General features: G+C 51.0%; 1 protein-coding gene across 1 annotated transcript; it reads left to right on the top strand.

Moving 5' to 3' along the window:
• Positions 1 to 1,777: 1,777 nt before the first annotated feature.
• CHRNA2 (cholinergic receptor nicotinic alpha 2 subunit) lies at positions 1,778 to 15,611 on the top strand. The gene is made up of 7 exons (XM_058835284.1): positions 1,778 to 1,834; positions 5,446 to 5,632; positions 8,468 to 8,613; positions 10,656 to 10,700; positions 10,827 to 10,936; positions 12,427 to 13,507; positions 15,375 to 15,611. Exons 2-7 carry the CDS (start codon positions 5,560 to 5,562, stop codon positions 15,498 to 15,500), a joined length of 1,581 nt encoding a protein of 526 aa, XP_058691267.1. The 5' UTR covers positions 1,778 to 1,834; positions 5,446 to 5,559; the 3' UTR covers positions 15,501 to 15,611.
• The last annotated feature ends 324 nt before the right edge of the window (positions 15,612 to 15,935 follow it).

Raw genomic sequence — 15,935 nt, 5'->3', positions numbered from 1 at the left:
CCAGAATATTCCCAGAATATTCCCAGAATATTCCCAGAATATTCCCAGAATATTCCCATTTTTCCCAGGGTTTTTTTTTTGGGATAAGCGCTCATCCCATGGCTCCCATCCTGGTTTTTTCCCAGGGAAATTCCCAATCCCTGGAAATCCCCGGGGGGCTCCTGGGGAAAACATTCCCGAATTTCCAAGATCCCCAAGATTTGGGATCCCCCGGGATTCTGAACCCCTCCTTCCCCGCTCCGAGCCCTTCCCTGATTCCTCGTCCTCATCCCGAATTCCCAACCCTTTCTTCCCATTCCCATCCCGAATTCCAAAAAAAATTCCCGGCAAATCCTTCCTTTCCCAAATCCCTTCCCGATCCTCATTCCCTGATTCCTTCCTCTTCCTCATCCCGAATTCCCAGCCCTTTCATCCCATTCCCATCCCAAATTCCCAAAAAATTCCTGGCAAATCCGTCCTTTCCCAAATCCTTTCCTGATCCTCATTCCCTGATTCCTTCCTCATCCTCATCCGGAATTCCCAGCCCTTTCTTCCCTCTCCCCATCCCTAATTCCCAAAAAAATTCCCGGCAAATCCGTCCCAAATCCTTTCCCAAATCCTCCTTCCCTCATTCCCTCATTCCCTGATTTCTTCCCCATCCCGAATTCCCAGCCCTTTCTTCCCATCCCCATCCTGAATTCCCCAAAAAATTCCCAGCAAATCCGTCCTTTCCCAAATCCTTTCCCGATCTTTTCCTGCCCTCATTCCCTGATTCCCTGATTCCATCCTGATCCCCATCCCAAATTCCCAAAAAATTCCCGGTGAATCCGTCCTTTCTCAAATCCTTTCCCAAATCCTCATTCCCTGATTCCTTCCTCATCCTCATCCCGAATTCCCAGCCCTTTATTCCCTCTCCCCATCCCATTCCCATCCCAATTCCCAAAAAATTCCCGGCAAATCCGTCCTTTCCTAAATCCTTTCCCAAATCCTTTCCTGCCCTCATTCCCCGATTCCCTCATTCCCTGATTTCTTCCTCATCCCGAATTCCCAACCCTTTCTTCCCATTCCCATCCCGAATTCCCAAAAAAATTCCCGGTGAATCCCTCCTTTCCTAAATCCTTTCCCAATCCTCATTCCCTGATTCCATCCTCATCCTCATCCCAAATTTCCAGTCCCTTTTCCCATTCCCATCCCGAATTCCCCAAAAAATTCCCGGCAAATCCGTCCTTTCCCAAATCCTTTCCCGATCCTTCCTCACCCTCATTCCCTGATTCCTTCCTCATCCTCATCCCGGATTCCCAACCCTTTCATCCCATTCCCATCCCGAATTCCCAAAAAAATTCCCAGCGAATCCGTCCTTTCCCAGTCTTTTCCTGATCCTTTCCCAAACCCTTTCCTGATCCTTTCCCGATCCTTCCCCTCCCTCATTCCCTGATTCCTTCCTCATCCTCATCCCGAATTCCCAACCCTTTCATCCCATTCCCATCCCAAATTCCCAAAAAAAATCCCGATTAATCCATCCTTTCCCAAATCCTCCTTCCCTCATTCCCTGATTCCTTCCTCATCCTCATCCCAAATTCCCAACCCTTTCTTCCCATTCCCATCCCGAATTCCCAAAAAAATTCCCTCCCCATCCTTCCCTTTCCCAAATCCCTTCCCGCTCCTCATTCCCAAATCCTCATTCCCGCCGCTCCTTCCCAGCTTTTCCAGGATTTTCCCTCCTCCCCATTCCCAGGAGTCTCCGCCCTCCCGGAGCCTTCCCCATCCTCATCCCGGATTTTTTTTTCCCTGGGAGCGCTCCCGATCCCGATTTTCCAGCGGGAATGAGCGGCTCGGGAATCTCGTCCGGGAGCAGGTAAGGAAATTCCTTGGATTCCCGCTGGGAAAATCGGGAATTTTTTCCTTTTTTCCCGGCGAATCTCCGCGATTCCCGCTCTTGGGAAGAGCTGGAAAGTTTCCCCGGGAAGTTCCCCCCGGGTTGGAATTCCCGAAAAATTCCTGGGAATCTTTCCCGGGTGGATTTGAAATCCCAGAAATTCCCGTTTTTTGGTTTTTTCCCCCAATTCCTGATGCCGGGAGTTGTTTTTTTTTTCCAGGATTCCGGGAAAAGCGCTCGGGAATTCCAGGAGCGGAGGGAGGGAGGGAAAATTCCAGCCGGGAATTCCTTGGGATGCGGGAGGATCGGGAAGGAGGGTTGGGATCTGCGGGAGCTGCTGCTGCCGCTGGAAAAACCTTGGGAAAGCCTTGGAAAAACCTTGGGAAAGCTCAGAGGGGGAGGAATTCCTGCAGGGGATGGGGAGGGATGAGGGATCAAGGAAAATCCTTGGAAAAATCCGGGAAAATCCCTGGAAAAATCCTGGAAAAATCCTGGAAAAGTCTTTAGAGGGAGGAATTCCTGCAGGGGATGGAGGGGGATGGGGGAACAAGGAAAATCCTTGGAAAAATCCGGGAAAAATCCGGGAAAAACCTTGGAAAAGTCTTCAGAGGGGGAGGAATTCTTGCAGGGGATGGAGGGGGGTGCAGGAGTATGGAAAAATCCTGGAAAAATCCTGGAAAAATCCTGGAAAAATCCTGGAAAAATCATGGAGAGGCTCCGAGAGAGAGGAATTTCTGCAGAGGATGGAGAGGGGTGCAGGGTCAAAGAAAAATCCTGGAAAAACCCTGGAAAAATCATGGAAAAATCATGGAAAAAATGAGGAAAACCTTGGAAAGGCTCTGAGGGGGAGGAATTCCTGCAGGGGATGGAGAGGGGTGGGGGAGGGAGGAAAAACCTTGGAAAAATCCTGGAAAAATGGGGAAAAGCCCTGGAAAAATCTTGGAAAAGTCCTTAGAGGGAGGAATTTTTTGTAGGGGATGGAGAGGGATGAGGGATCAAGGGAAAATCCTGGAAAAATCCTGGAAAAACCTTGGAAAAACCTTGGGAAGGCTCTGAGGGGTTGGAATTTCTGCAGGGGATGGAGAGGGATGAGGGGTCAAGGAAAAACCTTGGGAAAATCCTGGAAAAATAATGGAAAAATCATGGAAAGGCTCCGAGGGGTGGAATTTTTGCAGGGGATGGAGAGTGGTGCAGGGTCAAGGAAAAATCCTGGAAAAACCTTGGAAAAATCCTGGAAAAACTCTGGAAAAATCCTGGAAAAGCTCCGAGGGGAAGGAATTCTTGCAGAGGATGGAGGGGGATGGGGGATCAAGGGAAAACTCTGGAAAAATCCCAGAAAAAAATGGGGAAAAACCTTGGAAAGGCTCTGAGGGAGAGGAAATCCTGCAGGGGATAGAGGGGGGTGCAGGAGTATGGAAAAATCCCGGAAAAATCCTGGAAAAATCATGGAGAGGCTCCGAGAGAGAGGAATTTTTGCAGGGGATGGAGAGGGATGGAGGATCATGGAGAAACCCTGGGAAAACCCTGGAAAAATCCTGGAAAAAATGAGGAAAACCTTGGAAAAGCTCAGAGGGGGAGGAATTTCTGCAGGGGATGGAGGGGGATGAGGGGTCAAGGAAAAACCTTGGAAAAATCCTGGAAAAATGGGGAAAAACCTTGGAAAAGCCTTGGAAAAGCTCCAAGAGAGAGGAATTCTTGCAGGGGATGGAGGGGGGTGCAGGAGTATGGAAAAATCCTGGAAAAATCCTGGAAAAATCATGGGAAGGCTCCAAGAGAGAGGAATTTCTGAAGGGGATGGAGAGGGGTGCAGGGTCAAGGAAAAATCCTGGAAAAACCCTGGAAAAATCCTGGAAAAGTCCTGGAAAAAATGAGGAAAACCTTGGAAAGGCTCTGAGGGGGAGGAATTCCTGCAGGGGATGGAGAGGGGTGGGGGAGGGAGGAAAAACCTTGGAAAAATCCTGGAAAAGGCTTGGAAAAGTCTTTAGAGGGAGGAATTTCTGCAGGGGATGGAGGGGGGTGCAGGGTCAAGGAAAAATCCTGGAAAAATCCTGGAAAAATCCTGGAAAAATCATGGAGAGGCTCCGAGAGAGAGGAATTTCTGCAGGGGATGGAGGGGGATGAGGGGTCAAGGAAAAACCTTGGAAAAATCCTGGAAAAATGGGGAAAAGCCTTGGAAAAGCTCCGAGGGGGAGGAATTTCTGCAGGGGATGGGGAGGGATGAGGGAGGAAGGAAAAATCCTGGGAAAATCCAGGAAAAACCCTGGAAAAATCCTGGAATAGTCCTCAGAGGGAGGAAATTTTTGAAGGGGATGGAGAGGGTGCAGGGTCAAGGAAAAACCTTGGGAAAATCCTGGAAAAAACCCGGAAAAATCCCGGAAAAATCCTGGAAAAGCTCTGAGGGGGAGGAATTTCTGCAGGGGATGGAGAGGGATGAGGGGTCAAGGGAAAACCTTGGGAAAATCCTGGAAAAATCCCGGAAAAACCCTGGAAAAGCTCCAAAGCAGAGGAATTTTCCCAGGGAATGGAGAAAGATGCAGAATCCAGGAAAAAAAAACCCTGGAAAAACCTTGGAAAAGCCCCGAGAGGGAGGAATTTTTCCAGGGAATGCCGCAGGATTTGGGAAGAAGGAACCATCTCCCCTCCCCCCCTCCCAAATCCATCCCAATTCCCAACTTTTCCCATTCCCGGTGGGAATTTGGTTTATTTTTTAATCCCATGAAATTCCAGGATTTGAATCCTGAGGGGATAAAATGTGGGGAAAATGGGAAGAGGGAAAATTTCCCTGCCCCGGGGAATTCGGGAATCTCGGAGCACCCAAAGAATTCCGGGATTCCTGTGAATATCCCGGGATGGGATTTCGGGAAGAGATTCCTCCTTTTTCTGGGGATTTGAGGAGGGAAATCCATGGAAAAATCCCTGGAAAAGCAGCAAATCCCTGGATTTCCCCCATTCCCAAGGACTGGGAAGCAAAATTTAGGGAATATTTTCGATTCCTCCTTTTCCAGGGATTTGAGGAGGGAAATCCATGGATAAATCCCTGGAAAAGCAGCAAATCCTTGGATTTCCCCCATTCCCAAGGACAGAAAAGCAGAATTTCGGGAATATTTTCCTTGGCTTGATTTTCCATGGATTTGAGGAGGGAAATCCATGGAAAAATCCTTGGAAAAGCAGCAAATCCTTGGATTTCCCCCATTCCCAAGGACCGGGAAGCAGAACTTCGGGAATATTTTCCTTGGGTGGGATTCCTCCTTTTCCAGGGATTTGAGGAGGGAAATCCATGGAAAAATCCTTGGAAAAGCAGCAAATCCCTGGATTTCCCCCATTCCCAAGGAAAGCGAGGCAGAATTTTGGGAATATTTTCCTTAGGTGGGATTCCTCCTTTTCCAGGGATTTGAGGAGGGAAATCCATGGATGAATCCCTGGATTTTTCCCCATTCCCAAGGACTGGGAAGCAGAATTTTGGGAATATTTTCCCCGGGATCATCTCCCAGCTCCTCCAGAGAACCTTTGGGATCCTCCAAACCCCCAAAATCCCAGGATTTTGACCCAAAACTTCGGGAATATTCCTGGAACTTTCCGCTCTTTCCCAGGGACGAAACCCAGGAGCGCTGACGGGGCCCAAATCCACGGAGACGCCTCCGGAATTCCCTGGATCCCTCCGAGCTCCTTTTCCAGAGGGATTTTTTCCCGTTGTAATTCCCAGGATGGGATCCCTGGGATGCTTTTCCCCTGGGATTTTCCCGCTTTTCTTCTGCTGCTTCCTCCTTTTCCAGCCGGGTAAGGTCGGATCCGCTTTTCCCGGGAGTTTTTCCCAATTCCTCCTCCCACCGGAATTCCCAGAGAGGGGGGGAAAAAAACTCGGGAAGAGCCGAGAATTCCCAGTTTTCCACCGGCCAGGCTGGGATGGGCGTCGTTTCCTTGAGGATCCGGCCCGGAAAATTCGGGAAGGGGCTCCCAAAAAATGTGGGAATGCTGGGGGGAAAAGTGGGATTCGGTTTCCAGCAGAATTCCCCAATTCCCACCCCCAAGGCTGATTAGAATTGAAATAAATTCCAAGTTTTTTGGGAATTCACACGAATTCCTGGATAAAACCTCTGGAAAAGCTTGGAAGGGGTTTGGGATGGGTGCTGGGGCCTCATTCCCATCCCGATTCCCGGGAAATTCCCATTCCCGATTGCCTGGAGCGTGAGGGTTGGGATGTGCAGGGCCCTCCCTCCCTGAGTCCCTTTTCCCATCTTTTTTTCCATCCCTTTTTCCATCTTTTTTCCATCCTTTTCCCATCCTTTTCCATCCCTTTTCCCATCTTTTTCCACCCCTTTTTCCACCCCTTTTTCCATCCTTTTCCCATTTTTTTTCCATCCCTTTTTCCCTCCCTTTCCCACCCCTTTTTCCCATATTTTTCCCACCCCTTTCCCATCCCTTTTTCCATAATTTTCCCATCCTTTTCCATCCATTTTTCCGTCCCTTTTTCCACCCCTTTTCCGTCATTTTCCCACCCCTTTCCCACCCCTTTTTTCCATCCTTTTCCATCCCTTTCCCATCTTTTTTTCCATCCTTTTCCCATCCCTTTCCATCCCTTTTTCCACCCCTTTTTCCACCCCTTTTCCCATTTTTTTCCAACCCTTCCCCCCCCTTTTCCCATCCTTTTCCATCCCTTTTTCCTCCCTTTTCCACCCCTTTTTTCCATCCCTTTTCCCATCCTTTTCCATCCTTTTTCCACCCCTTTTTCCTCCCTTTTCCATCATTTTCCACCCCTTTTCCCATCCCTTTTCCCATCCCTTTTCCTATTCCTGTTTTCCCCCTTTTCCCATCCCTTTCCCATCCTTTTCCATCATTTTTCCCATTCTTTTCCCACCCATTTTCCCACCCCCTTTCTGCCCCCTTTCCCTCCCTTTCCCATCCCTTTTTCCATACTTTTCCCATCTTTTTTCCCATCCCTTTTCCCATCCTTTTCCCATTTTTTTTTCAAACCTTACCCCCTCTTTTCCCACCCTTTTCCATCATTTTCCCGTCCCTTTCCCATCCCTTTCCCACCCTTTTCCATCATTTTCCCGTCCCTTTCCCATCCCTTTCCCATCCTTTTTTCCATCATTTTCCCGTCCCTTTCCCGTCCCTTTTCCATCCCTTTCCCATCTTTTTTCCCACCCCTTTTCCCCCCTTTTCCCTCCCTTTCCCACCCCTTTTTTCCGTCCTTTTCCCATCTTTTTTTTCCATCCCTTTTCCCATCTTTTTTCCATCCTTTTCCCATCCTTTTCCAATTTTTTTTCCAACCCTTTCCCATCCTTTTCCACCCCTTTTTCCTCCCTTTTCCATCATTTTCCCATCCCTTTTCCCATCCCTTTTTCCACCTCTTTTCCCACCCCATTTTCCATCCTTTTCCCATCCTTTTCCACCCTTTTTTCCACCCCTTTTTCCATCCCTTTTCCATCCCTTTCCCACCCCTTTTCCCATCCCTTTTCCTATTCCTGTTTTCCCCCTTTTCCCATCCCTTTCCCATCCTTTTCCATCATTTTTCCCATTCTTTTTCCACCCATTTTCCCACCCCCTTTCTGCCCCCTTTCCCTCCTTTTCCCATCCCTTTTTCCATCCCTTTTCCCATTTTTTTCCATCCCTTTTTCCACCCCTTTTCCCATCCTTTTCCCATTTTTTTTCCAAACCTTACCCCCTCTTTTCCCATCCTTTTTCCCATCCTTTTCCCGTCCCTTTCCCATCCCTTTTCCATCCCTTTCCCATCTTTTTTCCCAACCCTTTTCCCCCCTTTTCCCTCCTTTTCCCACCCCTTTTTTCCGTCCTTTTCCCATCTTTTTTCATCCCTTTTTCCATCCTTTCCCATCATTTTCTCACCCCTTTCCCATCCCTTTTTTCCATCCCTTTTCCATCCCTTTTTCCATCCCTTTTCCTTGCCTTTTTCCACCCCTTTTCCCCCCCTTTTCCCATCTTTTTCCCACCTCTTTTCCATCCTTTTCCCATCCCTGTTTTTCCCCCTTTCCCACCCCCTTTCCCACCCCTTTTTCCATCCTTTTCCCATCTTTTTTTCCACCCCTTTTCCATCTCTTTTTCCATCATTTCCCCACCCTTTTCCATCCTTTTCCCATCCCTTTTTCCATCCCTTTTCCATAATTTTTTCCATCCCTTTCCCATCCCTTTTTCCCTCCCTTTTCAATCCCTTTCCCCCCTTTTCCCATCCCTTTTCCCATCCCTTTCCGATCCTTTTCCATCTCTTTTTCCCTTCTTTTTCCACCCCTTTCCCATCCCTGTTTTTCCCCCTTTCCCACCCCATTTTCCATCCTTTTCCCATCTTTTTTCCAACCTTTTTTCCCATCCCAAACCTCGGGAATGTTCCCATCCCAAACCTCGGGAATGTTCCCATCCCAGACCTTGGGAATCTTCCCATCCCAAACCTCGGGAATGTTCCCAAACCTCGGGAATGTTCCCATCCCAGACCTTGGGAATCTTCCCATCCCAACCCTGGGGAATGTTCCCATCCCAACCCTTGGGAATGTTCCCAAACCGGTGCCACCACCAGGGAGATGGGAGATGGGGAGGGCCGGGGGATGGATCCGGGATGGATCGGATCCCTAAATCCCGGAATTCCCGGAATTCCCGGCACAGCCGCGGGCCAGCGCCGGAGCCACGCCGAGGACCGGCTCTTCAAGCGCCTTTTTTCGGGATACAACCGCTGGTCCCGGCCCGTTCCCAACACCTCCGACGTCGTCATCGTCCGCTTCGGGCTCTCCATCGCCCAGCTCATCGACGTGGTGCGTGATTCCCGGGATTCCGCGGGAGGCTGGGATCCCGGAATTTCAGGATGGGTCCTTAAGGGTGATCCCGATCCAGGACCGGAGACTTTGGGGATCACAGAGCTCTCTGGGATTTCTGTGGATGGGAGCTGTGTCCTGTATCCCGTTATCCCGTTATCCCATTATCCTGTATCCTGTATCCCGTTATCCCGTTATCCCGTATCCCGTTATCCCATTATCCCGTTATCCCGTTATCCCATTATCCCGTTATCCCGTTATCCCGTTATCCTGTTATCCCATATCCTGTTATCCCGTTATCCCGTTATCCTGTATCCTGTATCCTGTTGTCCAGTTATCCCATATCCCGTATCCCGTTATCCCGTTATCCCGTATCCCGTTATCCCTCTGTCCCCTCATGTCCCACCCTCCATCCCCCATCCCGATCCCTTTATCCCTCTCTCCCCCATCCCAATCCCTCTATCCCAAATCCCAATCCCTCTTCCCATCCTAATCCCTCTATCCCAAATCCCAATCCCTCTTCCCATCCTAATCCCTCTATCCCTTATCCCAATCCCTCTATCCCCTATCCCAATCCCAATCTACCCCAAATCTCAATCCCTCAATCCCAAATCCCTCTATCCCAAATCCCAGTCCCGAAATCCCTCTATCCCAAGTCCCTCCATCCCTTTCTGCCTCTATTCCATATCCCAATCCCTCCATCCCAAATCCCAATCCCTCTCCTCCTATCCCAATCCCTCCATCCCAAATCCAAATCCCTCTCCTCCTATCCCAATCCCTTTATCCCAATCCATCCATCCCCTATCCCAGTCCCTCTATCCCAAATCCCTCTCTCCCAAATCCCTCCATCCCTTTCTCCCTCTATCCCATATCCCAATCCCTCTATCCCATATCCCAATCCCTCCATCCCAAATCTCAATCCCTCTCCCCATTCCAATCCCTCTATCCCTTATCCCAATCTCTCCATCCCTTATCCCAATCCCTCTCCCTTATCCCAATCCCTCCATCCCAAATCCTGATCCCTCTCTCCCTCTATCTCATATCCCGTTATCCTTTTATCCCTCTATCCCAATCCCTCTATCCCATATCCCAATCCCTCTCCTTTAATCCCAATCCCTCTCTCCCCATCCCAATCCCTCCATCCCAAATCCCAATCCCTCTCCTTTAATCCAAATCCCTCCATCCCTTATCCCAATCCCTCTATCCCAATCTCTCTATTCCATATCCCAATCCCTCCATCCCTTATCCCAATCCCTCTGTCCCAATCCCTCTATCCCAAATCCCAATCCCTCTCCTTTAATCCCAATCCCTCTCTCCCCATCCCAATCCCTCTATCCCAAATCCCTCCATCCCTTTCTCCCTCTATCCTCTATCCCAGTCCCTTTCTCCCTCTATCCCATATCCCGGTATCCTTTTATCCCTCTATCCCAATCCCTCTATCCCAAATCCCTCTATCCCATATCCCAATCCCTCTATCCCATATCCCAATCCCTCTATCCCAAATCCCGATCCCTCTATCCCAAATCCCGATCCCTCTATCCCAATCCCTCTCCCTTATCCCAAATCCCTCTATCCCAAATCCCAATCCCTCTATCCCAAATCCCTCTATCCCAATCCCTCTATCCTAAATCCCTCTCTCCCAATCCCTCTCTCCCTCTCTCCCCACCCCTCCCTCCCATTCCCTCTCCCAGCCCTTCCCTGCCAAAATCCATTCCCGGCTGCCCACAATTCCCGGGAAATCCATTCCCTGCCAACCACAATTCCCAGGAAATCCATTCCCTGCCAACCAGAATTCCCAGGAAATCCATTCCCTGATGCCCAGAATTCCCAGGAAATCCATTCCCGGCTGCCCACAATTCCCAGGAAATCCATTCCCTGCCAACCACAATTCCCAGGAAATCCATTCCCTGCTGCCCTCTGCCGACCAGAATTCCCAGGAAATCTCATTCCCGGGCTGGCCTCAGCAGCCGGTCCCGCTGGAATCCCAGATTTCGGGAGGATCCCTCGGGATCTCCCGGCTGATCCCTCTTTTCCCAGCGCAGGATGAGAAGAACCAGATGATGACCACCAACGTCTGGCTGAAGCAGGTAGGAGCCCTTATCCCAAAATCCCAAAATCCCAAAGTCCAGGATTTTGGGATTGGCCCTTCCCAGGAATTCCCCAATGGAATTCCCGGGAATGTCCCCATGGATTCGCTCGGGGTGTCCCGGCAGGAATGGAGCGACTACAAACTGCGCTGGGATCCGGCCGAGTACGACAACGTCACCTCCATCCGCGTGCCCTCCGAGATGATCTGGATCCCGGATATCGTCCTCTACAACAAGTGGGACACCCGGCCGGCCCGGCGGATTCCTGGGAATTCCCAAAATCCCATCCCGAAATCCCATCCCGAAATCCCTTCCTGAAATCCCTTCCCGAAATCCCTTCCCTGAAATCCCTTCCCGAAATCCCATCCCTGAGTCCCTTCCCAAAATCCCTTCCCTGAGTCCCATCCCAAAATCCCTTCCTGAAATTCCTTCCCTAAATCCCATCCCTAAATCCCTTCCCAAAATCCCTTCCCAAAATCTCTTCCCTGAGTCCCTTCCCTGAGTCCCTTCCCAAAATCCCTTCCCAAAATCCCTTCCCAAAATCCTTTCCCGAAATCCCTTCCCAAAATCCCGTCTCGAAATCCAATCCCTGAGTCCCTTCCCAAAATCCCTTCCCAAAATCCCTTCCCAAAATCCCTTCCCTTCCCTGAGTCCCATCCCATTCCTGTTCCCGTTATCCCATTCCCTGTTAACGGTGACGCACATGACCAATGTGCACCTGTTCTTCCAAGGCATCTCCATCCCATTATCCCATATCCCATTATCCCATTACCCCATTATCCCATTATCCCATTATCCCATATCCCATTATCCCATATCCCATTATCCCATTATCCCATATCCCATTATCCCATATCCCATTATCCCATCATCCCATTATTCCATTATCCCATTATCCCATTATCCCATATCCCATTATCCCATATCGCATTATCCCATTATCCCAGATCCCATATCCCATTATCCCATATCCCATATCCCATTATCCCATATCCCATTATCCCATTATCCCATTATCCCATTATCCCATTATCCCAAATCCCATTATCCCATTGTTATCCCATTGTTATCTCGTTGTTTTCCAGTGCCGACGGTGAGTTTGCGGTGACGCACATGACCAAGGCTCAGCTCCTGTGGGACGGCACCTCCATCCCATTATCCCATTATCCCATTATCCCATTATCCCATATCCCATTATCCCATTATCCCATTATCCCATATCCCATATCCCATTATCCCATTATCCCATTATCCCATTCCCAATCCCATATCCCATTATCCCATTATCCCATTATCCCATATCCCATTATCCCATCATCCCATTATCCCTTATCCCATTATCCCATTATCCCATTATCCCATTATCCCATTATCCCATATCCCATCATTCCCAATCCCATTATCCCATTATCCCATTATCCCATATCCCATTGTTATCCCGTTATTCCCTGTTTTCCAGCGCCGACGGTGAGTTTGCGGTGACGCACATGACCAAGGCTCAGCTGCTGTGGGACGGCACCTCCATCCCATTATCCCATTATCCCATTATCCCATTATCCCATTATCCCATTATCCCATTATCCCATATCCCATTATCCCATTATCCCGTTATCCCATTATCCCATTATCCCATTATCCCATTATCCCATATCCCATTATCCCATTATCCCATTATCCCATATCCCATATCCCATATCCCATTATCCCGTCATTCCCTGTTTTCCAGCGCCGACGGTGAGTTCGCGGTGACGCACATGACCAAGGCTCAGCTGCTGTGGGACGGCACGGTCACCTGGGTGCCGCCGGCCATCTACAAGAGCTCCTGCAGCATCGACGTCACCTTCTTCCCCTTCGACCAGCAGAACTGCAAGATGAAGTTCGGCTCCTGGACCTACGACAAGGCCAAGATCGACCTGGAGAACATGGACCACCAGGTGGACCTGAAGGACTACTGGGAGAGCGGCGAGTGGGCCATCATCGACGCCACCGGCACCTACAACTCCAAGAAGTACGACTGCTGCACGGAGATCTACCCGGACATCACCTTCTGCTTCGTCATCCGCCGCCTGCCGCTCTTCTACACCATCAACCTCATCATCCCCTGCCTCCTCATCTCCTGCCTCACCGTCCTGGTCTTCTACCTGCCCTCCGACTGCGGCGAGAAGATCACGCTCTGCATCTCCGTCCTGCTCTCCCTCACCGTCTTCCTGCTGCTCATCACCGAGATCATCCCCTCCACCTCGCTGGTCATCCCGCTGATCGGCGAGTACCTGCTCTTCACCATGATCTTCGTCACCCTCTCCATCATCATCACCGTCTTCGTGCTCAACGTGCACCACCGCTCGCCCGGCACGCACGCCATGCCGCGCTGGGTGCGCCGCCTCTTCCTGGACCTGCTGCCGCCCCGCATCCTCATGCGGAGGCCGGTGCCGGCCGAAGGGGGCGGGGGGCAGTACGAGCCGGCCGGGAGCGGGCTGAGCACCTCCCGCTGCTGGCTGGAGACCGACGTGGATGAGGAGGAGGAGGAGGAGGAGGAAGAAGAGGAGGAGGAGGAGGAAGAGGAGAAGAGCTATCCCGGCCGCCCCGTGGAATCCCGGGAAAGGCAATTCCGCTACAACCGAGCCGGGAAAGGCTCCGGGGGCTCGGCGGGGCGAGGCTCGTCCAAGGGGGGGAAGAAGGAGGAGGAGGAGGAGGAGGAGGAGGAAGGCTCGGAGCGGGGCCTGGCGCTGTCTCCCCGGATGCTGAAGGCACTGGAAGGGGTGCAGTACATCGCCGATCACCTGCGGGCCGAGGACGCCGACTGCTCCGTGAGTGCCCGGATCCTGGGCTGGGGATGGAGATCCCAAAAAACGGGGAAGTTCTGGGATTTGGGGATGGGGGTGGCGATCCCTAAAATTGGGGAAGTTCTGGGATTTGGGGAAGTTCTGGGATTTGGGGATGGGGCTGGAAATCCCAAAAATTGGGAAAGTTCTGGGATTTGTGGATGGTGATGGAGATCCCAAAAAATGGGGAAGTTCTGGGATTCAGGGATGGGACTGGAGATCCCTAAAATTGGGAAAGTTCTGGGATTTGGGGATGAAGGTCCCAAAATTGGGGAAGTTCTGGGATGTGTAGATGGGACTGGATATCCCCAAAAATTGGGGAATTCTGGGATTTGGGGATGGGACTGGAGGTCCCTAAAATGGGGAAGTTCTGGGATTTGTGGATGGGGGTGGAGATCCAAAATTGGGACGGGAAAGTTCTGGGATCCAGGGGTGGGTCTGGAGATCCCAAAATTGGGAAGTTCTGGGATTTGTGGATGGGTCCGGAGGTCCATAAAACTGAGAAAGTTCTGGGATTCGGGGATGGGGATGGAGATCCCAAAATTGAGTTCTGGGATCCACAATTTGTTCCTGACGATCCAAAAATAGGAAGGGAAGTTCTGGGATTTGTGGATGGGGCTGGAGATCTCAAAATCGGGGAAGTTCTGGGATTTATGGATGGGTCTGGAGGTCCCTAAAACTGAGAAAGTTCTGGGATTCGGGGATGGGGGTGGAGATCCCAAAATTGAGTTCTGGGATCCACAGTTTGTTCCTGACAATCCAAAAATAGGAAGGGAAGTTCTGGGATTTGTGGATGGGGCTGGAGATCCCAAAGTTGGGAAGGGAAAGTTCTGAGATCCAGGGATGGGATTGGAGATCTCCAAAAACTGGGAAGTTCTGGGATTTGTGGATGGGGGTGGAGATCCCAAAACTGGGAAAGTTCTGGGATTTGTGGGTGGGGGTGGAGATCACAAAATTGGGAAGTTCTGGGATCCACGATTGGTTCCTGAGGATCCAAAATTGGGAAGGGAAAGTTCTGGGGTTTGGGGATGGGGGTGAAGATCCCAAAATTGGGAAAGTTCTGGGATTCATGGGTGGGGGTGGAGATCCCTAAAATTGGGGAAGTTCTGGGATTTGGGGATGGGGCAGGAGATCCCAAAAAATGAGGAAGTTCTGGGATTGTGGATGGGAGTGAAGATCCCAAAGCTGGGAAAGTTCTGGGATTTGTGGATGGGGATGGAGATCCCAAAATTGGGGAAATTCTGGGATTTGGGAATGGGGCTGGAGATCCCTAAAATTGGGGAAGTTCTGGGATTTGTGGATGGGGGTGGAGATCCCAAAATTGGGGAAGTTCTGGGATTTGGGGATGGGGGTGGAGATCCCCAAAAATTGGGGAATTCTGGGATTTGTAGGTGGGGATGGAGATCCCAAAAAACTGGGAAGTTCTGGGATTTGTGGATGGGTCTGGAGATCCCAAAATTGGGATGGGAAAGTTCTGGGATCCAGATTTGATTCCAGAGATCCCAAAAAATGGGAATGATCAGTTCGGGGAGCCAGGTTTGATTCCCGAGGACCCCAAAACCCGGGAGAAGATCCGTGATCCACCTCCCACCTCCAGGAAGATTCCCGGGTCCCTCAAGGGTCCCTCACGGGTTCCTCCAGCTCCTGCTCCCTTCGGGAATGCCGGGGATCCCTCTCCCGCCCTTTTCCCAAATCTTGGATCAGCTCCCCAAGGATTCCTGGGAAAACTCCCGATTTTCCCAAGCCAGGAAAATTCCCAGAAAGTTCTGGGTGCTCTCCTACCCCCAGGAGATTCCCGGGAAGGGATTCCCGGGAAGGGATTCCCGAGGGATTTTTTTCCCACCGGTGGCAGGTGAAGGAGGACTGGAAATACGTGGCCATGGTGATCGACCGGATCTTCCTCTGGATCTTCATCATCGTCTGCCTGCTGGGCACCGTGGGGCTCTTCCTGCCGCCCTACATGGCCGGGATGATCTAGGATCCCGCCGGGAATAACGACGGGAATATCGGGAATAACAACGGGAATATCGGGAATAACAACGGGAATATCGGGAATAACGGCTGGGAAGGACGCGGATCCCTGGAAAAGCTCCCGTGGGAATGGAGGGTGGGGGAAGGGAGAGGACCGGGGTTGGTGGGGACGGCCGGGGTGGGTCCGGGGATCCCGGAATCCCGCAGTGCCCGGGATGGGTGGATTCCCAGATCCTGGAATCCCGTGGTTCCTGGAATGGCCGGATTCCCGGATCCCGGAATCCCGTGGTTCCTGGAATGGCGGGATTCCCGGATCCTGGAATCCTGTGGTGCCTGGGATGGCCAGATTCCCGGATCCCGGAATCCCGTGGTTTCTGGAATGGTGGGATTCCTGGATCCCAGAATCCTGTGGTGCCCGGGATGGCCGGATTCCCGGATCCTG

This window comes from Poecile atricapillus, chromosome 3, assembly GCF_030490865.1.
Source record: "Poecile atricapillus isolate bPoeAtr1 chromosome 3, bPoeAtr1.hap1, whole genome shotgun sequence".
Classification (NCBI taxonomy): Eukaryota; Metazoa; Chordata; class Aves; order Passeriformes; family Paridae; genus Poecile; species Poecile atricapillus.
The sequence above is the reverse complement of the archived record's forward strand: the minus strand, read 5'-3'. Positions and strand labels throughout refer to the sequence as shown.